The 18945-nt window shown below is 39.9% G+C and overlaps 1 protein-coding gene across 3 annotated transcripts in view; it reads left to right on the top strand.

Annotated features, from left to right (window-relative positions):
* larp (La related protein) overlaps positions 1 to 18945 on the top strand; it is a 104781-nt gene that overhangs the window by 76395 nt on the left and 9441 nt on the right. For 2 of the 3 annotated variants that reach the window (XM_034983166.2, XM_034983168.2), the window contains exons 12-26: positions 1685 to 1792; positions 2589 to 2686; positions 3254 to 3336; positions 4498 to 4652; positions 5903 to 6056; positions 6649 to 6708; positions 8025 to 8153; positions 9567 to 9667; positions 10709 to 10819; positions 11790 to 11941; positions 12473 to 12581; positions 13587 to 13732; positions 14184 to 14317; positions 15835 to 15971; positions 18783 to 18877. In XM_034983166.2, the coding sequence (XP_034839057.1) occupies positions 1685 to 1792; positions 2589 to 2686; positions 3254 to 3336; positions 4498 to 4652; positions 5903 to 6056; positions 6649 to 6708; positions 8025 to 8153; positions 9567 to 9667; positions 10709 to 10819; positions 11790 to 11941; positions 12473 to 12581; positions 13587 to 13732; positions 14184 to 14317; positions 15835 to 15971; positions 18783 to 18877 (1772 nt within the window). The remainder of the gene's footprint in view (positions 1 to 1684; positions 1793 to 2588; positions 2687 to 3253; positions 3337 to 4497; positions 4653 to 5902; positions 6057 to 6648; positions 6709 to 8024; positions 8154 to 9566; positions 9668 to 10708; positions 10820 to 11789; positions 11942 to 12472; positions 12582 to 13586; positions 13733 to 14183; positions 14318 to 15834; positions 15972 to 18782; positions 18878 to 18945) is intronic. The other variant, XM_034983167.2, reaches the window with a different exon arrangement.

The following is an 18945-nucleotide window of genomic DNA, read 5'->3' on the forward strand; positions in this document are numbered from 1 at the left end:
ATAATTAAATATCACTTGCTTTAACGGTGAAAAAAAAACATCGTGAGGAAACCTGTATGCCTGAGAGTTCTCCATAATGTTCTCAAAGGTGTGTGAAGTCTACCAATCCGCACATGGTCAGTTTGGTAGACTATGGCCAAAACCCTTCTCACTCTGAGAAAAGACCCGTTCTCTGTAGTGAACCGGCGATGGGTTGATCATGATGACCCGCTACTTCATCCGCGTAAATTTTGGTTACTAAAAATCCCGTGGGGACTTTGCCGGGATAAAAAGTAACCTTCTTCTTCTTCTTCTTCTTCTTCACTCTGGGCTGGTTTCCGCACTTAAACGTTTCCGTCTGTTGTGCGTGCATCGCCCCTCCCCGCCGAAGTCTTCACTCCAGCCATCCAAGCTCGCTCCAGAAACCAAATAGACCACCCAGGTTGCCGAGGGTTGCCTTTGTCCATCCCCGGGATGCGAGCTCCAAATTTCGTCAAAATCGGTTAAACAAACGGACAGACAGAGAGATAGACACCCTTTCGTATTTATAATATTAGTATGAGTTGCGAGATAGGCTTGTGCTTGACGATAATCATTGGTCATATGCATCGATTTGATGGTTTGTCCTTTGTAGATGCGTGGATGACAATTTAAAGATTTTTCTTGCATGTGTAAAATGATTTATTGCGCGCAGATCGTTGATTAGTTTTAAACAAACAGAACAAAGGATTTTATGAAAACGTCAATCGATACAAAAATATATAGAAAATTGCGGGTGGTTATAAAAATATTATGTTGCATGAACTGACATTAATTGGAAAAGATAATAAATGTGTGATTTTAGATTATTAATGTTTGATTCCCAAATATTAAATATGAGATGTAAAAGTGACTAATTTATCTATATGCAATAACAAAAGAAACAATTAAATAATTAAGTGAACGTTAAGATTAGGAGTCTACGAATTAGTGCGCATTTGCTGCGAAAATGTTGTAGGCGCTTCAACATCCTTCAATCACGTCGAAACAGAGTAACGGATTGACGTGATTTCTGCATGGTTATAGTCAAAGACCAGGAAAGTAACATAGGCTACTTTTTATACCGAAAATCAGAGCTCCCACTGGAATTTTAAAAACCTAAAATCTAAGATGAAATCGCGGGCATCAGCTAGTCACTACCCATATTATAATTGCGATAGTTTGTTTGTTGGTTTGTCCTTCAATCATGCTGCAACAGAGGCAAAAAGTCAACGTGATTTTTTGTATGGATATAATTAGCCCTTGGTTATTAGAGGCTACTTTTTATCCCGGAAAATCAAAGAATTCTCGCGAGATTTAAAAACCTAAATCCACGCGGATGAAGTCGCGAGAAACAGCTAGTATGACGATAATTGTTTAAGACTAGCTCATGCTCGCGACTTCGTCCGAGTGAACTATACAAATTTCAAATCCCTATTTCACCCCTTAGGAGTTGAATTTTCGTAAATCCTTTCTTAGCGGATGCCTACGTCATAATAGCTATCTGCATGCCAAATTTCAGCCCGATCCGTCCAGTAGTGTGAGCTGTGCGTTGATAGATCAGTCAGTCAGTCAGTCAGTCACCTTTTCCTTTTATATATTTAAAGATGTCTGAGGAAATTAAGCCGAAGCTGATAGCTTTAATCGGAAATTAGTGTATTTGTCTAAAGTGAATGTTTTGTTTCAGCCGTAAAAAGCAAATGGTCGGTATATTCCCGCTCGCAACGATGGGTGGTCCATTAGTGGCCCCCGTGTCCAGTCTACTGCGGGCGGTGCCACCACCGCCATTACCCAGGTAACCACAAAGCCATTTGTATACTAAATGGACACACACACACACACACTTTTTTTTTCGGGACAAAAAGTAGCCGTTGATCCGCTGCGACGTGATTGAAGGACAAACAAACAAGCACACTTTCTCATTTATAATTTGACTAGTGATTCTTTAGATATCATTAAAATCAAAATTTAGATTTATCATTTAAATATGTATTTTTTTGTGACTAAGTATTTAATTTGACTAATTTTATCAAAACTATGTACACGTTGTTCGATATATCATAAGTCATAACATATTGCATGCTAATAGGCAGAATTTGGCTGTACCTTTTTGTTTTGTAATATCTGCACTGTTTACCCATATTCGCAATAAAGAAATTTGAATTTGAATAAAACATAGAGTCTGTAGACAAAAATGACACCTACGAACATACTTCAAAACATGGCGGGTCTCTTAACAATCTAAAGAGAGCCTCAATAGCTCAACGGGTAAAGGAGTGGACTGAAAACCGAAAGGTCGACGGTTCAAACCCCGCCCGTTGCACTATTGTCGTACCTACTCCTGGCACAAGATTGACGCTTAGTTGGAGAGGAAAGGGGAATATTAGTCATTAAGTAAAAAGTAAAAGTAACATGTGCTTTATTGTACACCAAAACCAAAACAATAGACATATCACAAAGATAGCATGTACAATAGGCGGCCTTATCGCTAAAATAGCGATCTCTTCCAGGCAACCTTAGGAATGTCATTTAACATGGCTAATATCCTTTTTTTAAAAAAAAAGTAGTTGGTAACTAAACTGTATTTTCAGAATGTTTCGCACGGGACGCGGCGGCGCGTCACCCCTGATGCCGCAAGACCACCTCAACCCCGATGTACCGGAGTTCGTACCACAGGCGAGGAGAATTGGTACGTACCAATCCGACAATAGAGTCTTTTGAGGGATCAGATTTTTAGGGTTCCGTACCTCAAAAGGAAAAACGGAACCCTTATAGGATCACTTTGTTGTCTGTCTGTCTGTCAAGAGACCTACAGGGTACTTCCCGTTGACCTAGAATCATGAAATTTGGCAGGTACGTAGGTCTTATTGCAGACATTCGGGAAAAAATTTGAAAACCACGGATTTGTGGTAACATCACACAAACAAAATTAAATTGTGGTCATGAAATAATTATTAGGATTTTCAATTTTGAAAGTAAGATAACTATATCAAGTGGGGTATCATATGAAAGGTCTTCACATGTGCATTCTAAAACAGATTTTTATTTATTTTTATGTATCATAGTTTTTGAATTATCCTGCAAAATGTCGAAAAAATACGACTATAATACGGAACCCTCGTTGCGCGAGCCTGACTTTTTTTGATAACGAATCAAACTCAGCTGTATTTAGTCCGTCATAGAGTTTACATTACGGTGCAGAGTTCGAGCCTAAAAGTGTGTGTGTGTACTAAAAGTAGAACTTTGTCATTCACAGAGGAACCAACCGTTGAGAAATCAAGTCAGCGTGAGGACGCACGGACCACGTCTGACAGGAGCGATTCTGATGTATGGACCGAGGTAATATTTTGTAACTCTCATCATTTTGAAAAGAGCAACCGCCGAGTTTCTTGCTGGTTCCTCTCGGTAGGAACGGCATTCCGAACCAGTGGTAAATTAAACTAGTTAACGATTCAAAAGCACTTGTGATAAGTCTACTTGAATTAAAAATATATTCTATTCTAACCGACTTCAAAAAAGGAGGAGATTCTCAATTCGTAGGAATCTTTGTTTTTTATTTGTACGACACGGACGTAGTGACAGTTCATGACAGTTAGAGAACTTGTACAGCACGCGGCAGCAAATAATGTACATAGGCCTTTAGAAAGAGATAGAGGTTTTGTAGAGCATTGTCTTTGTCACGTCACATCGGTATGAGTAACAGAGGCAACGCTCTACAAAGCCGAAATCTCATTTCATAAGTCGATGTACATTATTTTCTGCCGCGCACTGTAACAAAACGTCGTCTGGCAGGCGTCGTCGACGTCACTGGTGGGCGTCAAACGTTACCTATAATCGGGATTGTAGGCGATATCGATACGTTACACGCGCTATCCCGCATCTGTACCCGTAGTACAAGATTTTACGTCTCACCAAACGAAACCAAATTCGAGAGTCGAAATACTTCCGCGTTACAGTAAACTGGACCTAAACAGCTTTGAATTGAAGTCAAATATTCAATGCCACTGATTTTAATTTCGCAATGTTTCCGCTTGGAGCGCTGGCTGTAGAAGTGTAGACAAACTTGAGCTTTAAAACAAGGCATTTAAGATCCAGTTTACTGTAACGGGGAAGTATTTCGACTCTCGAATTTGGTTTGGTTTTGTGAGACGTAAAATCTTGTACTACGGATACAGGTTAGCGCGGGGGCTGTGCGGGTGTGCGGGCGTCCCCACCCCGCCTCCCATCTCGACTTGTCGCGTACTATACCTGTATGGGATTTACCTTGGGAGAGAATGGAATAGTAATTGAGTCACTAATAGACTATCAGCCGTACTCATAGTCGCTTAATCGTTACTTAAGTTCAGTTACAACGTTCTCTCACATAAATCTGACTCGTTTTAACTCAATCTTAAGTAACGATTAGCGACTCTGAGTGCGGCTGTAAGAGTCACCTTTAATCGTGTTTTAAATTTTTTAATCTGTACCCAATTTCCTAAAAAAATATTCTTGCTTGACCAGGTGAAACGTCGCACAAAAGCCGGATCCCGGGAACGCGGCGCTCCCGCTCCCACTCCCCGGGAAGAAGTGGAGGAGTCGCGAGAGGAGCTGCATTTTCAGCTAGACGAGGAGTTGGAACTGCCGCCGCCGAGGCAAAACGCCTTTACTGATGCCTGGTGAGTTACCCTATTTTCAGATTTACACACGTTCAGGTCTTTCTCAACAATTTCTCAATTCTCAACCTCCTCTGCGTTCTGACGCTCTGGTAACTAACCTAGTACTTTGACAGAATTACAGACTTTCTGCTAGGCGATTCGCTAACTCAGTCCCTAACACTAAATGATAGCAACAGAAGTTGGTTGGTTCTAAATTGCTGCTTCACTGGGTTATATCAAAATATTTTTCGAAGAAAACCTTCAACGGATTAAAAAACCGGCCAAGTGCGAGTCAGGCTCGCGCAATGAGGGTTCCGTACTACAGTCGTATTTTTTCGACATTTTGCACGATAATTAAAAAACTATGATGCATAAAAATAAATAAAAATCTGTTTTAGAATGTACAGGTGAAAAACTTTCATATGATACCCCACTTGATATAGTCACTCACTTCGAAAGTTGAAAATACTAATTATTAGTTCATGACCCCAATTTAATTTTTTTTGTGTGATCTAACCCTAAATTCACGGTTTTCAGATTTTTCCCCAAATGTCAGCTATAAGATCTACCTTCCTGCCAAATTTCATGATTGTAGGTCAACGGGAAGTACCCTGTAGGTTTCTTGACAGACAGACAACAAAGTGATCCTATTAGGGTTCCGTTTTTCCTTTTGAGGTACAGAACCCTAAAAATGAGCCTGGTGGCTATCATTCAGTGTTAGACACTGAGTTAGCGAATCACCCCGCAGGACAACAATTTTGAAACAAACCTCTCTGGCGAGCTCCCTGGTGCACCAACGCGACACCCTGTTACCATAGTAACACTTTAACATCGTTTGAAGTAGGTACTTTCAAGGTCTCTACTTGTGATAATTTTCAACCTTTTCATCGCAGCACAGGTGCCCTAGTAAGTGTCTAACTATACTTTGACTCTTTCAAAAGGGCATTTTTAGGAGTAATTCTGAGTTTTTTTTTTAAATTAAAAACGTCATAAAACGGCCGCTTCCGTTCTCAATCCCCGTGAAAAAGTGGAGGAGTCGCAAAAGGAGCTGCATTTTCAGCTAGATGAGGAGTTGGAACTGCCGCCTCCGAGGCAAAACGCCTTTACAGATGCCAGTTACCATAGTGACAGAGACAACGCTCTACATAGCCTAAATCTCATTCTAAAGGTCGATGTACAATATTTCTTGCCGGCAACTATACTTATAGTCTGTTAAATTAATTAAAAACTTGCGCTCACTTCGCTCATGGATTTTCTTTCTTATTTACCAGGTCTGACGAGGAATCGGACCTGGAGTTCACGGATCGCGACGTGGGACGACTGCTGATAGTGACGCAGACGACCACTCGCCAGCCCAAGCACGACGGCCACGACCGCCAGGGCGACTGGGCCACGAGGACCAAGATTACCCAAGACTTGGAGCAGGTAATTGATGGAAGGTTTTGCGCTCACTTCGCTCAGGTTTACTTTTTCTTATAGCAAGATGGCAATCGGGGTGACGGTAACCCGGTGCGGGATAGTGCGGGTGTCGTGCAGGTGTGCGGGGCGTCGCCCCACCTCATACCCCGATTGCCATCTCAACCTGCCGCGTACCATACGTATCTCTACATAGTACAAAACCAAGTCGTTTTTTTTTACATTTATAATATTACTAGATGATGCCCGCGACTTCGGCCGCGTGGATTTAGGTTTTTAATAATCCCGTGGGAACTCTTTGATTTTCCGGGATAAAAAGTAGCCTATGTCCTTCCCCGGGATGAAAGCTATCACTGTACTAAATTTCGTCAAAATCGGTAGAACGGATGGGCCGTGAAAGGCTAGCAGACGGACAGACAGACAGACACACTTTCGCATTTATAATATTAGTATGGATTAGGATTAGGATAACAAAATAACAACACTGACACCACATTAGTATCTAAATTGCACCCGTGCGAAACCGGGGCGGGTCGCTAGTTATTTAATAATGTCATTATTTTGAATGAGTCAAGTATTGAAAGTATTTTCTCATCAACAGGTGATCACAGATGGACTCAGACGCTACGAGGAGGATCTGTGGACTGAGGGTGTCCCACCGGTAAGCATTTTTCTATCATCATCATGATCAACCCATCACCGGCTCACTACAGAGCACGGGTTTCCTCTCACAGTGAGAAGGGTCTTGGCCATAGTCTACTACGCTGGCAATGGCGTGCAGTTCATAGACTAGATTATAACATGCAGTGGCGTGCACAGGAGTTCAAGCCAGGGTATGCATTTAGGTATGAACTTATTTTACGGCAGGTTATAATGAAAAATAAGCATTGATTTATTACAATGAGGGTAAGCAGTGCGTTTATGCCTCTATAAGCTGCACGCCACTGATAACATGGGGTTATTCAAGGGGCGGACCAACAAATTCCTAAAAGGCCGGCAACGCATCGGCGGCTCCTCTGGTGCTGCAAATGTTCATGGGCGGCGGTAATCACTTAACATCAGGTGACCCGCCTGCTCGTTTGCTCGCTATATCTATTTAAAAAAAAAAGACGCATAAATACATTGCTTACCCTAGTGACCTTAGTCCTAATAACTCAATGCTTATTTTTCACTATGACTAAATAGGTTCTTACCTAATTGCCTACCCAAGCTTGAATACCTGTGCACGCCACTGTGCACGCTGGCCATGTGCGGATTGGTAGACTTCACACACCTTCGAGAACATTATGGAGAACTCTTAGGCATGCAGGTTTCCTCACGATGTTTTCCTTCACCGTTAAAGCAAGTGATATTTAAATAGGTACTTAAAACGCACATAGCTCCGAAAAGTTAGAGGTGCGTGCCCGGGATCGAACCCCCGACCTTCGATTAGAAGGCGGACGTCCTAACCACTAGGCTATCACAGCATTTTTCTATAATAAAATTATTTTCTTGTGATTTTTTTTAAATATTTTATTGAGTAACTTCAGTGGACTGACTGAAATGATATGATATCATTACACTAAACAAAAGTATGTTTTGGAATAGAATTTTGAATGGTTTTAAAAACATTTTCGAATGTTTTTTATTAAAGAATGTTAGCCATTTTAACCATGACTAACATTCCCCTTTTCCCCTCCAACTAAGCGTAAAGCTTGTGCTAGGAGTAGGTACGACAATAGTGCAACGGGCGGGGTTTGAACCGTCGACCTTTCGGATTTCAGTCCACTCCTATAACCGTTGAGCTATTGAGGCTTACAAGAAAACATATTTGTGATTGGTAGGTGACTCAAAATGATTAATGTCCACTGAGTTTTTCGTCTCTGTCATTTTTATGGGATAACTTGATAGAGAGAGCCTTATACTAACTTCTCTCCGTGGATAGAGTATAGTTGTAGGCTCACTTGAGCTACAATTTCATGATACCGTTTGTTACAGTCGTACAGCAGTACACCGCAATATCGAACCGTGTCGGTGATAAGTCGGGAACAGTTCGAAGCCGCGGCTCCTACGGAACGCCACCAGAATCCCACGGAACCACCCCCGCCGCCTCCCAGACCGCAACCTGTGAGTATCGCGCGCGAAGCAAGCGCAATTTTTTTCTTCAATAGTACTTTTAAGCTCTAGTTTTCTAGGATAGCCACGCTGGCATTTAGAAATCCATTCATAGTGTCGAATGACGTTACTTAAGCATTGTCTATTAAAAGAAGATGAAGTCGTCTGTGTTGTATGTAGGTAGAATGAAAAGAAATAATTGGACTTAATATGTTGAATAAAGCAGTATTGAATCAGCTATGCGTGTTTCACTACATGGTGGCAGCGGTGGGATACGAACCCACGCCTCCGAAGAGACTGGTGGTGGTAGTTTGTTGCGATTTTTGACACCATAACAGCGGTGTCAAAATTTCAAATCGGTACGACAGTACAAGTAAAGTAAAAGTAAAATATGCTTTATTGTACGGATTCATAATAGTAAATAATTTTAAAAACATTTATTTCGACCAGATCAAGATTATATTTTATATTATATATTTTATATATACTAGACAGCAGATAGCAGCAGTGATAGCCTAGTGGTTAGGACGTCCGCCTTCTAATCGGAGGTCGGGGGTTCGGAAAATTTTCGGAATTATGTGCGTTTTAATTAATTAAATAAGTAAGTAAAATATGCTTTATTGTACACCAACACCAAAACAATAGAAATATAACAAAGATGTTTGCTAGTACAATAGGCGGCCTTATCGCTAAAATAGCGATCTCTTCCAGGCAACCTTAAGGTGCTGATAAACTTGAGCATTCACTTGTAATGAGCATTCGTGCGAATGTTACATCACAGAAAAATACGAGAACATTTTAGCGAGCATTCTAGCGAGCACACGCGACCGTCAAGTCTGACATCTTCATGAAGAATAGACGACCATTCGCTAGAATGCTCAAGATGTTCATAAAAATATTTGACTCTATATGCTTGGCTCGGCTCGTTGTTCAGTTCGACAAAAATAAAAACGGCGAATGCTCGATGTTCTGTTACAAGTGAATGCTCAAGTTTATCAGCACCTTTAGGATAGAGGATATTATAAAAATTAAAAAAAGCGGAAGGGGTGTACTAATTAAATATATATATATATATATACATATATGAATCATCATCATCATCATCATCATCGCGTGCCTTCTTCAAAACGAAGTTTGGAGGTCATCATGCGAAAAGCTTCTCTATTTAAAGCCGCCTCTTTCAACTTTGGGTAACTAAGCCCTGTCCACCCCCTTATATCGTCCAACCATTTGCGTCTTTGGCGACCTGGAGCCCTTTTGCCCTCAATCCTTCCTTCCAAAACTAATCTCGGAAATGAGAATTGGGCTCCTCTTTGTAAATGCCCAAAGAAAGCGATCTTCCTTCGCATGATAGTGGACATGAGTTCATATATAAATACAACAGTAAATAAGAGAGGAATAGACAGTGCAATATGTTTCTATGAGCAGGTGGAGCAGCAAGCGGAGCCGGGCGGCAAGATGAAGCGGCCGCGGCGCACGGCGCGCTTCTACGCCGCCAACAAGGACCCCCACGCCACTGACGTCATGTAAGTTTGTTTTTGGCGCTGATGCTGAAGTTGGCCATAGTCTACCACGCTGGACAAGTGTAGATTAGCAGACTTCACACATCTTTGAGAACGTTATATAGAACTCTGCAGGTTTCCTCGAGATGTTTTCCTTCACCGTAAAAGCAAGTGATATTTAATTGTTTAAAGCGCACATAACTCTGAATATTTAGAGGTGCGTATCCCCGAGATCAAATCCTCAACCTCCCGATTCAGGACATCTTAATAACTAGGCTATCAAATCAAATCAAATGTTTTATTCAAAATCCATACTTATAATATTATAAATGTTAAAGTGTGTCTGTCTGTCTGCTAGCTTTTTCGGCCCATCCGTTCAAACAATTGTAACAAAATTTGGTACAGAGATAGCTTGCATCCCGGGTAAGGACATAGGCTACTTTTTATCCCGGAAAATGATATAGTTTCCGCGGGATTTTTGAAAAACCTAAATCCACGCGGATGAAGTCGCGGGCATCGTCTAGTAGGCAATAAATTACACTTTTTGATGGTCGGTTGTTGCATTTGTAAGATGATGATAAAGTGGTGATAATTTTCACGCGAACTTAAAACTAAAGCTACGAGGGTTCCAAACGCACCCAGGTCTGAGAAAAGCCCACAACAAACTCAGCCGGGTATTCTTTTTAGTATCACCACTTTACAAGATCACTTCCTTTCCATCAAGATCCTTTACATTGTAATAGGATTTTTCAATAAGTTTACGTTTTATGAAAACTTTGGATTTGTTGAGAGACATCTCCAATATGTCTTCTGGAAGCTTATTATAAATAATTTTAAACTTCGTCACTGCCAGTAAGCGGGCTGTAGCTTAGTGGTTAGAGCGTCGGACGCGATCCCAGGAGACGCGGGTTCGATTCCTGCCGGTTCGCAATTTTTGATGTGTATTTAAAATTATTTAGAAATTTCCTTGCAAGTGTAGGTGAAACACTATAAAAAAATTATAAAAATATAGCTAATATCGCGGCTCTAAAAGTTTTTTTTTAAAATCAATGTATTTGTATACAGAAGCAGCAGAAAACACAAGACTCGCCACAGCCTCAACCCGCCCGTGGAACACCACGTAGGATGGATCATGGACGTGCGTGAGCACAGGAGACAACACCGTGACAGTGCTGGGTGAGTCACAATGAGGACTATTTCTATCTTGCTCCCTCCATGCCAATCATCATCAATAAGGACTATTTCTATCTTGCTCCCTACATGCCAATCATCATCAATAAGGACTATTTCTATCTTGCTCCCTCCATGCCAATCATCATCAATAAGGACTATTTCTATCTTGCTCCCTACATGCCAATCATCATCAATAAGGATTATTCCTATCTTGCTCCCTCCATGCCAATCATTATCATCAACAACCGATAAACGTCCACAGCTGGACATAGGTCTCTTGTAGGGACTTCCACATGCCACGTTCTTGTGCCGCCGCCATCCATCGGCTCCCTGCGACTCGTCTGATGTCGTCCGTCCACCTAGTGGAGGGTCTTCCAACGCTGCGTCTTCCGGTGCGAGGTCGCCATTCCAGCACCTTGGGACCCCAACATCTATCGGTTGTACGAACTATTATATGCCCTGCCCATTGCTACTTCAGCTTCGCAACCCGTTGAGCTATTGTTAAGATAGCCCTTGACTGCAATCTCACCTAGTGGTAAGTGATGATGCAGTCTAATCTGGAAGGGGTATAGCATTTTTTATTAAACCCATGCCCTCTTTGGTCTCTACACGGCATCGTACCGGAACGCTAAATCGCTTTGCCGGTATGGTAGTATCAGTACATAAGGGTACTGATACTACCTGATACTGATACTGATACTACTGATATAAATGCGAAAGTATGTTTGTTTGTTGGTTTGTCTTTCAATCACGTCGCAACGGTGTAACGGATTGACGTAATTTTTTGCATGGGTATAGATAAAAACCTGGAGAGAGACATAGGCTACTTTTTATTCCGGAAAATCAAAGAGTTCCCACGGGATTTTAAAAAAAGTAGTATGCTATAATATTAATCAGAACTATACATGCTTTTTCATACTTCCTCTTGCTTCCTCTATTGTTAGCATTTTAGTAAAGCTATATTGGTTTTCAGGTCGTCCCTGGGCACGTCGCCCACCCTGGGGTCCTCGTGTGGTTCCGTACCGCAGTCGCTGCCCGTGTTCCACCATCCCAGCCACGGCCTGCTGCGGGAGAACCACTTCACACAGCAGGCCTACCACAAGTACTACTCGCGGTGTCTCAAAGGTACGCCATATTTGAAAAGAGCAACCGCCGAGTTTCTTGCAGGTTTTTCTCGGCAGGAAAGGCATTCCGAACTAGTGGTAGATGCATCCGACTATTCGTAAGTACTTGTAAAAGTTTATACGAATAAAAAAGATTTTCATTTTTCATTTTCATTTCATTTTCATTCATTTACAGTACCCGGTAGGAAATATATAATTTAAAAAAAAACTGTAGCCGCCACAATGAATTCCGATCGTGACGTCACATGGATTAGGGTGCCTTCAAATTTGCTGCAAAGTGCCGTGCGGAGGCAGCGCGACTGCAACGCTGCGGCGCGGTCATGAACTAATAATTAGTATTTTCAATGTTCGAAGTAAGTTAACTATATCAAGTGGGGTATCATATGAAAGGGCTTTACCTGTGCATTCTAAAACAGATTTTTATGCATCATAGTTTTTGAATTATCGTGCCAAATGTCGAAAAAATACGTCTGTTGTACGGAACCCTCGTTGCTCGATCCTGACTCGCACTTAAATGAAACGTTGTCCTCAGAGCGCGCGAAGCTGGGTATCGGGCAGTCGCAGGAGATGAACACGCTGTTCCGGTTCTGGTCCTTCTTCCTGCGGGACCACTTCAACAGGAATATGTACAACGAATTTAGGTAAATGTATACTTAACAATCTATACTTATAATAAAACTGTAACTGGACGAATTATGTATCTAAATATATAAAATGAAAAGGTGACTGACTGACTGACTGATCTATCAACGCACAGCTCAAACTACTGGACGGATCGGGCTGAAATGTGGCATGCAGATAGCTATTATGACGTAGGCATCCGCTAAGAAAGGATTTTTGAAAATTCAACTCCTAAGGGGATGAAATAGGGGTTTGAAATTTGTGTCGTCCACGCGGATGAAGTCGCGAGCATAAGCTAGTTAAATATATTTTGAAAATTTTAATTGGAGGAAACATTATTATCGATATAGACCCCAAAACAATTTTTTTTGGAATTTTTGTCTGTCTGTCTGTATGTGCGCGCATCACGCGAAAACTACTGAACGGATTTGAATGAAATTTAGTACAGTGGTAGCTGATACTCCGGGTTAACATTTAGTTTTTATCCCGAAAACAATTAGGTATTTGTCGGGATACGGGATCAAATTTTTTATCGATTTTACTGCACAACTCCTTCAAATTTGAACCGAATTTCAAAATTCTTTTTTTTCTTGTATTTTTGCATCTAGCGTTTGCCTCGCTGTATTGAGATGAAAATTTGTGTTTCGCACGGCTGCAAATATATTTGCACTCATGCCTTCACTACACTCACTACACTCTGGAATCTATTTATGTACCATTTTGGTACGGAACGCTTTTTTTTTATAGAGATAGCGAGCAAACGAGCAGGCGGGTCACCTGATGTTAAGTGATTACCGCCGCCCATGAACATATTCAAAATTCTTTGATCTTTTATCGTTTTGTATTTTATGTCTTTTTTCTTGTACCTTTATTTGTATTTAAATTTATTATTAATCATCTAGTTAGTGTAAGTGGCACTGCCGTTCTAATTAGATATAAAAAAAATAAAAATAAAAAAAAATAAAAAAAAAAATGAACATTTGCAGCACCAGAGGAACCTTAATTAATTTTATCATGTGTTGTAGGACGCTCGCGAACGAGGACGCGGCGGCCGGGTTCCGCTATGGATTAGAATGCCTGTTCCGCTTCTTCTCGTACGGGCTGGAGCGCAAGTTCCGCCCCGAGCTCTACCAGCACTTCCAGGCCGAAACTCTCGCTGATTACGAAAAGGGTAAGGCTAACACACAAACCCGAATCACATAATATGAAGGATCTGCAGATATCGCATGAAAACAACTCTGAGAACAAACTAGATGGCGCTGCGTGATCCTCAATCACGCTAACAGAGTTTAACGTCTAAAAATGTTAAGGGAATAGAAGCAAATAAATTTTGTGTACCGAAACATTTTCAACAAAAAAACATAGTACTTCAAATGTATATAAATTACGAAATCGGCGAAATTTTAAATTTGATTCTAGGTATCTCGCCCTAAGTGGCATAACTATTGGACTATTGTTTTTAAAAAATGTTCACGTCACCCTCATCGTCGCCATCTAGACCTACAGAGGATCTACAGATATCGCAAGCAAAAAATTCACAGCAAACAAACTAGATGGCGCTACGCAATCCTCAATCACACTAACAGAGTTTACGCCACCCTACAAATTATTATTGTCCCTAGGTCAGCTGTACGGCATAGAGAAGTTCTGGGCGTTCCTCAAGTACTACAAGCACGCAGGAGCCCTGCAAGTTGACCCCAAACTGCAGGCGCATCTCGCCAAGTTCAAGAGCATCGAAGACTTCCGGGTGCTAGAGGTATGTATAATATGACCTGCAAACAAGTTAATTACAATTTTGCCTTGATTTCGCTTTGCCATCTATACAGTACTAGCTGATGCCCGCGACTTTGTCCGCGTGGATTTGGTTTTTAAAAATCCCGGGACAACTCATTGATTTTCCGGAATAAAAAGTAGCTTATGTCACTCTCCATGTCTTAAACTATATCCATGCTAAAAATCACGTTGATCGGTTGCTCCGTTGCGACGTGTTTGAAGGACAGACCTACAAATCAACAAACAAACACACACGTATATATAATATAATAAAGGTATTGATGTTCAGTTTATTTCTGAAAACGCGAGAATTTTGTAGAAAAATTAGAAACATATCCGAAGATGATTATTTTTAAAGTACCCGTATCTGACTAATACATTTTTTGAAGTACCCGTATCTAACTAATAGATTTTTTTGAAGTACCCGTATCAAACTAATAGATTTTTTTGAAGTACCCGTATCAAACTAATAGATTTTTTTGAAGTACCCGTATCTAACTAATAGATTTTTTTGAAGTACCCGTATCAAACTATTAGATTTTTTTGAAGTACCCGTATCAAACTAATAGATTTTTTGAAGTACCCGTATCTAACTAATAGATTTTTTGAAGTACCCGTATCTAACTAATAGATTTTTTGAAGGACCCGTATCTAACTAATACATTTTTTTGAAGTACCCGTATCTGACTAAGTAATAGATTTTTTTGAAGTACCCGTATCTAACTAATAGATTTTTTTGAAGTACCCGTATCTAACTAATAGATTTTGTTAAATGTTGAGTTAGTGATCAGTGGTTGTGAAATAGATGTTAGTATTTTGAATAGTTAGATGCCACCGAGTTTTTTGTTGGTTCTTCTCGCTAGGTCTGGCATTCCTAACCAGTGGTAGATTTCGAATAGAATTAAAAGTAATTTAAATCCATATAAGTCTTTCACGTTCATCTAGTCTTTTTTTTATTTTTTTTTATTTGTTTATTTGAAAGTAATCAACAGCGTAAATACATAATTATTATTTAAATTTAAATCTAGGTATAACAGAAGGCCAAAAGAGATTACTTAAAATTATAATTATTTTAACAGAATAGATTTAGAATAAATGTAGGTATATACAATAATAAAATAAAATTACAACAGTGTGTGTATGATTGTGTGTGTGTGTGTGTATGTGTGTGTATGCGTGTGTGAGGGTGTGCTTATGTGTGTGTGTGTGCGTGTGTGTATGTGTGTGTGTGTGTAAGTGGGAGTGTGTGATTGCATGCATATTTAAATGTTAGCTACTTTTTTTTTTACGACGATAGTTTCTTAATTTCTTGATTCTTCGATGAACGATCGACTGATAGTTCATCGAAAGAAGAATAATTATAACATTTTACTTTTTGGTCCTCCATTGGCGGATAATACGAATTGACTTGTGGGCTCGTTCGATCCTAGCGGTTTTCCTCGCCAATGGATATATGTTATACCTTATAACCTTATTACTTATAAAATCCTTTGTCCGTAGCCTCAACTGAATGAGCTTCTGGCCTCGCAAGGTCCATCCGGCGCAGGCCGCGGGCCCCACGCCAGGCCTTACGACCGGCACCGCTCCGTCTCCGAGAGCGAGCGCAGCCAGGCGCAAGGCTATAGGAACAACTTCACGTGAGTTTTGTTATTCAAGAGGCCCGTCCTACGCCAAACCTGCGGGGTGATTACATAAAACGTTGCAGTAGAGACAGCAACGCGACAGCAGTAGCAATGCGACAGTTCATTTGCTCTCCTCTTCTTATTTTGCTTTGTGGCTATTGCTGTCTCTAGCTAGCCGCTGTTACGTGTGACGGTTGACAGCAAGGTAAATTAAAACTACCTGACTATTCATAAGTTAATCCTTCTACACGAGCAGCCTGTGGATCGATTACACGCAAAAGCAGTACAATGCCCTGCGTGTACAATATAATAATGCATTCAGGATGCTGATGGGGCTGCCCAGATTCTGCAGCGCGTCAGGGATGTTCGCCGAGGCGCATGTAGACTGTTTTTATACTACTATGCGGGCGCGGTGCACATCCCTGTTGCGTAGAGTCCGGTCCAGCCCCAACGGCCTCCTGAAGGTATTTTCTGACAGGATCGACTACCAGTACTTGAATCACTGTTGTATGATTCACGTGCTGGCAAATCGATCCTGTCCTAATTTAAATAGTTATAAATATTATAGTTATAGATTTTTTTACTAACAAATAGGTTTAAGTTTCGTGTAATTACTAACACCAATATTAATAATTACTAACAAATAGGTTTAAGTTTCGTGTGATTACTAACACCAATATTAATAATTACTAACAAATAGGTTTAAGTTTCGTGTGATTACTAACACCAATATTAATAATTACTAACAAATAGGTTTAAGTTTCGTGTGATTACTAACACCAATATTAATAATTACTAACAAATAGGTTTAAGTTTCGTGTGATTACTAACACCAATATTAATAATTACTAACAAATAGTTTTAAGTTTCGTGTGATTACTAACACCAATATTAATAATTACTAACAAATAGGTTTAAGTTTCGTGTGATTACTAACACCAATATTAATAATTACTAACAAATAGGTTTAAGTTTCGTGTGATTACTAACACCAATATTAATAATTACTAACAAATAGGTTTAAGTTTCGTGTGATTACCAACACCAATATTAATAATTACTAACAAATAGGTTTAAGTTTCGTGTGATTACTAACACCAATATTAATAATTACTAACAAATAGGTTTAAGTTTCGTGTGATTACTAACACCAATATTAATAATTACTAACAAATAGGTTTAAGTTTCGTGTGATTACTAACACCAATATTAATAATTACTAACAAATAGGTTTAAGTTTCGTGTAATTACTAACACCAATATTAATAATTACTAACAAATAGGTTTAAGTTTCGTGTAATTACTAACACCAATATTAATAATTACTAACAAATAGGTTTAAGTTTCGTGTAATTACTAACACCAATATTAATAATTACTAACAAATAGGTTTAAGTTTCGTGTGATTACTAACACCAATATTAATAATTACTAACAAATAGGTTTAAGTTTCGTGTAATTACTAACACCAATATTAATAATTACTAACAAATAGGTTTAAGTTTCGTGTAATTACTAACACCAATATTAATAATTACTAACAATTAGGTTTAAGTTTCGTGTGAGATTACTAACACCAATATGATCTTTGTTGGTCGAAATAAAATCATTTTATTTATTATTTATTTATAAGTACTTGTAAAAAGTTTACATGAATAAAAAAACATTATATTCTATTCTATTCTTGCTGATAATTCGCGCGTACAAAACATGGCGCGTAGGCAACAACCAATAGTGGACGGACGCGCACTGTGACGCCACAAATGTCACTGCTCGCTTTTTGTGGCCGGCACCGACCGCTATATGCCATAGAGATATAAAGAGTTGCCCTAATGTCCTATAGAAAATAGCGGATCGGAAACTAGCTCAAGCTTATCGAAATTTTCACAAATCTAAAACTGTAAAAATAAGTTATTTTAGATAAATAAATAAATAAATAAACGTTTATTTCAGACCATTCATAGATCCATAAATTGTTAGTATGTTAGTTACAGTTTTTCCTTAAATGGTAAGTTAGTATTGTTAGTTCATTAGTGGGTAGGTACAATTAATTTTATTTTACTGACCCAATAGCTACCGCCACACAGTGGTGTAGTATGGGACAGTCAGGCCTGGCAGCAATTACCTTTAGGATGCCGTTGTCGCTGGTACGTAAGCGCTGTAGGAGAGATGTCGCTTTTTTGCGCATTATGGCAAAAAAGTCATTGGTGTGAGCGTCTGCAAACATTTTAGATGCGCTACAGCGCCACGGCAACCTCAACAGCATCCTAAAGGCGTTATTATATTGATAAATGTGTATTATGTTATGTTTTCTATTGTCAATGATTTAACATTCAAAAAGTTCACTGTAAATTTACTCAGTTTGAATTAAATATTTGATTTGATTTGATTTGTTGCGCGCGTCAGCCACCTTTGTAGCCGCTTCGAGCTTCAGGTGGCGGCGTTTGTGGCTGTGACGTGTGACTCGTGTGCGGCGAGACTAACTGTCTGTACTCAAGTAATAAGTTTTTAAATAATTTTGAATACATATCAAAAATTGCGTAACCGGCGGGAATCGAACCTGCATCTTCTGGGTTCGCGCCCGATGCCTTGACCAACTCGGCCACCGGCAACGCTTACCGCCAGTGACGAAATTTGTGATACGCATGTTCTCTCAGTACTGAAGCGACTGTTTAATGCCATCTAGTAGCGACACTTTGCAGTTATCGAAACTACTTTCAAAGGCCCTGCCGGTTACGCAATTTTTGATATGTATTTAAAATTATTTAGTAATTTCCTTGAAGTGTAGTTAAAAACACTAAAAAATTATACGTTTTTGTTTGACAGTCGCCCAGCCGGCAACTCTGGCAATCCCTCCAACAATCGAGGGCGAGCCGGCTCCTGCGGAGCTCAGAGCGTCATCGCTAACTCACGACCCAGACGTAAGTATCTTCTTTTTTTTTTTCTTCGTTATAGGCGCACACTTGACCACGATCACACCTGATGGGAA

The sequence above is a fragment of the Maniola hyperantus genome, chromosome 28 (assembly GCF_902806685.2).
Source record: "Maniola hyperantus chromosome 28, iAphHyp1.2, whole genome shotgun sequence".
In the NCBI taxonomy this organism is placed as follows: domain Eukaryota; kingdom Metazoa; phylum Arthropoda; class Insecta; order Lepidoptera; family Nymphalidae; genus Maniola; species Maniola hyperantus.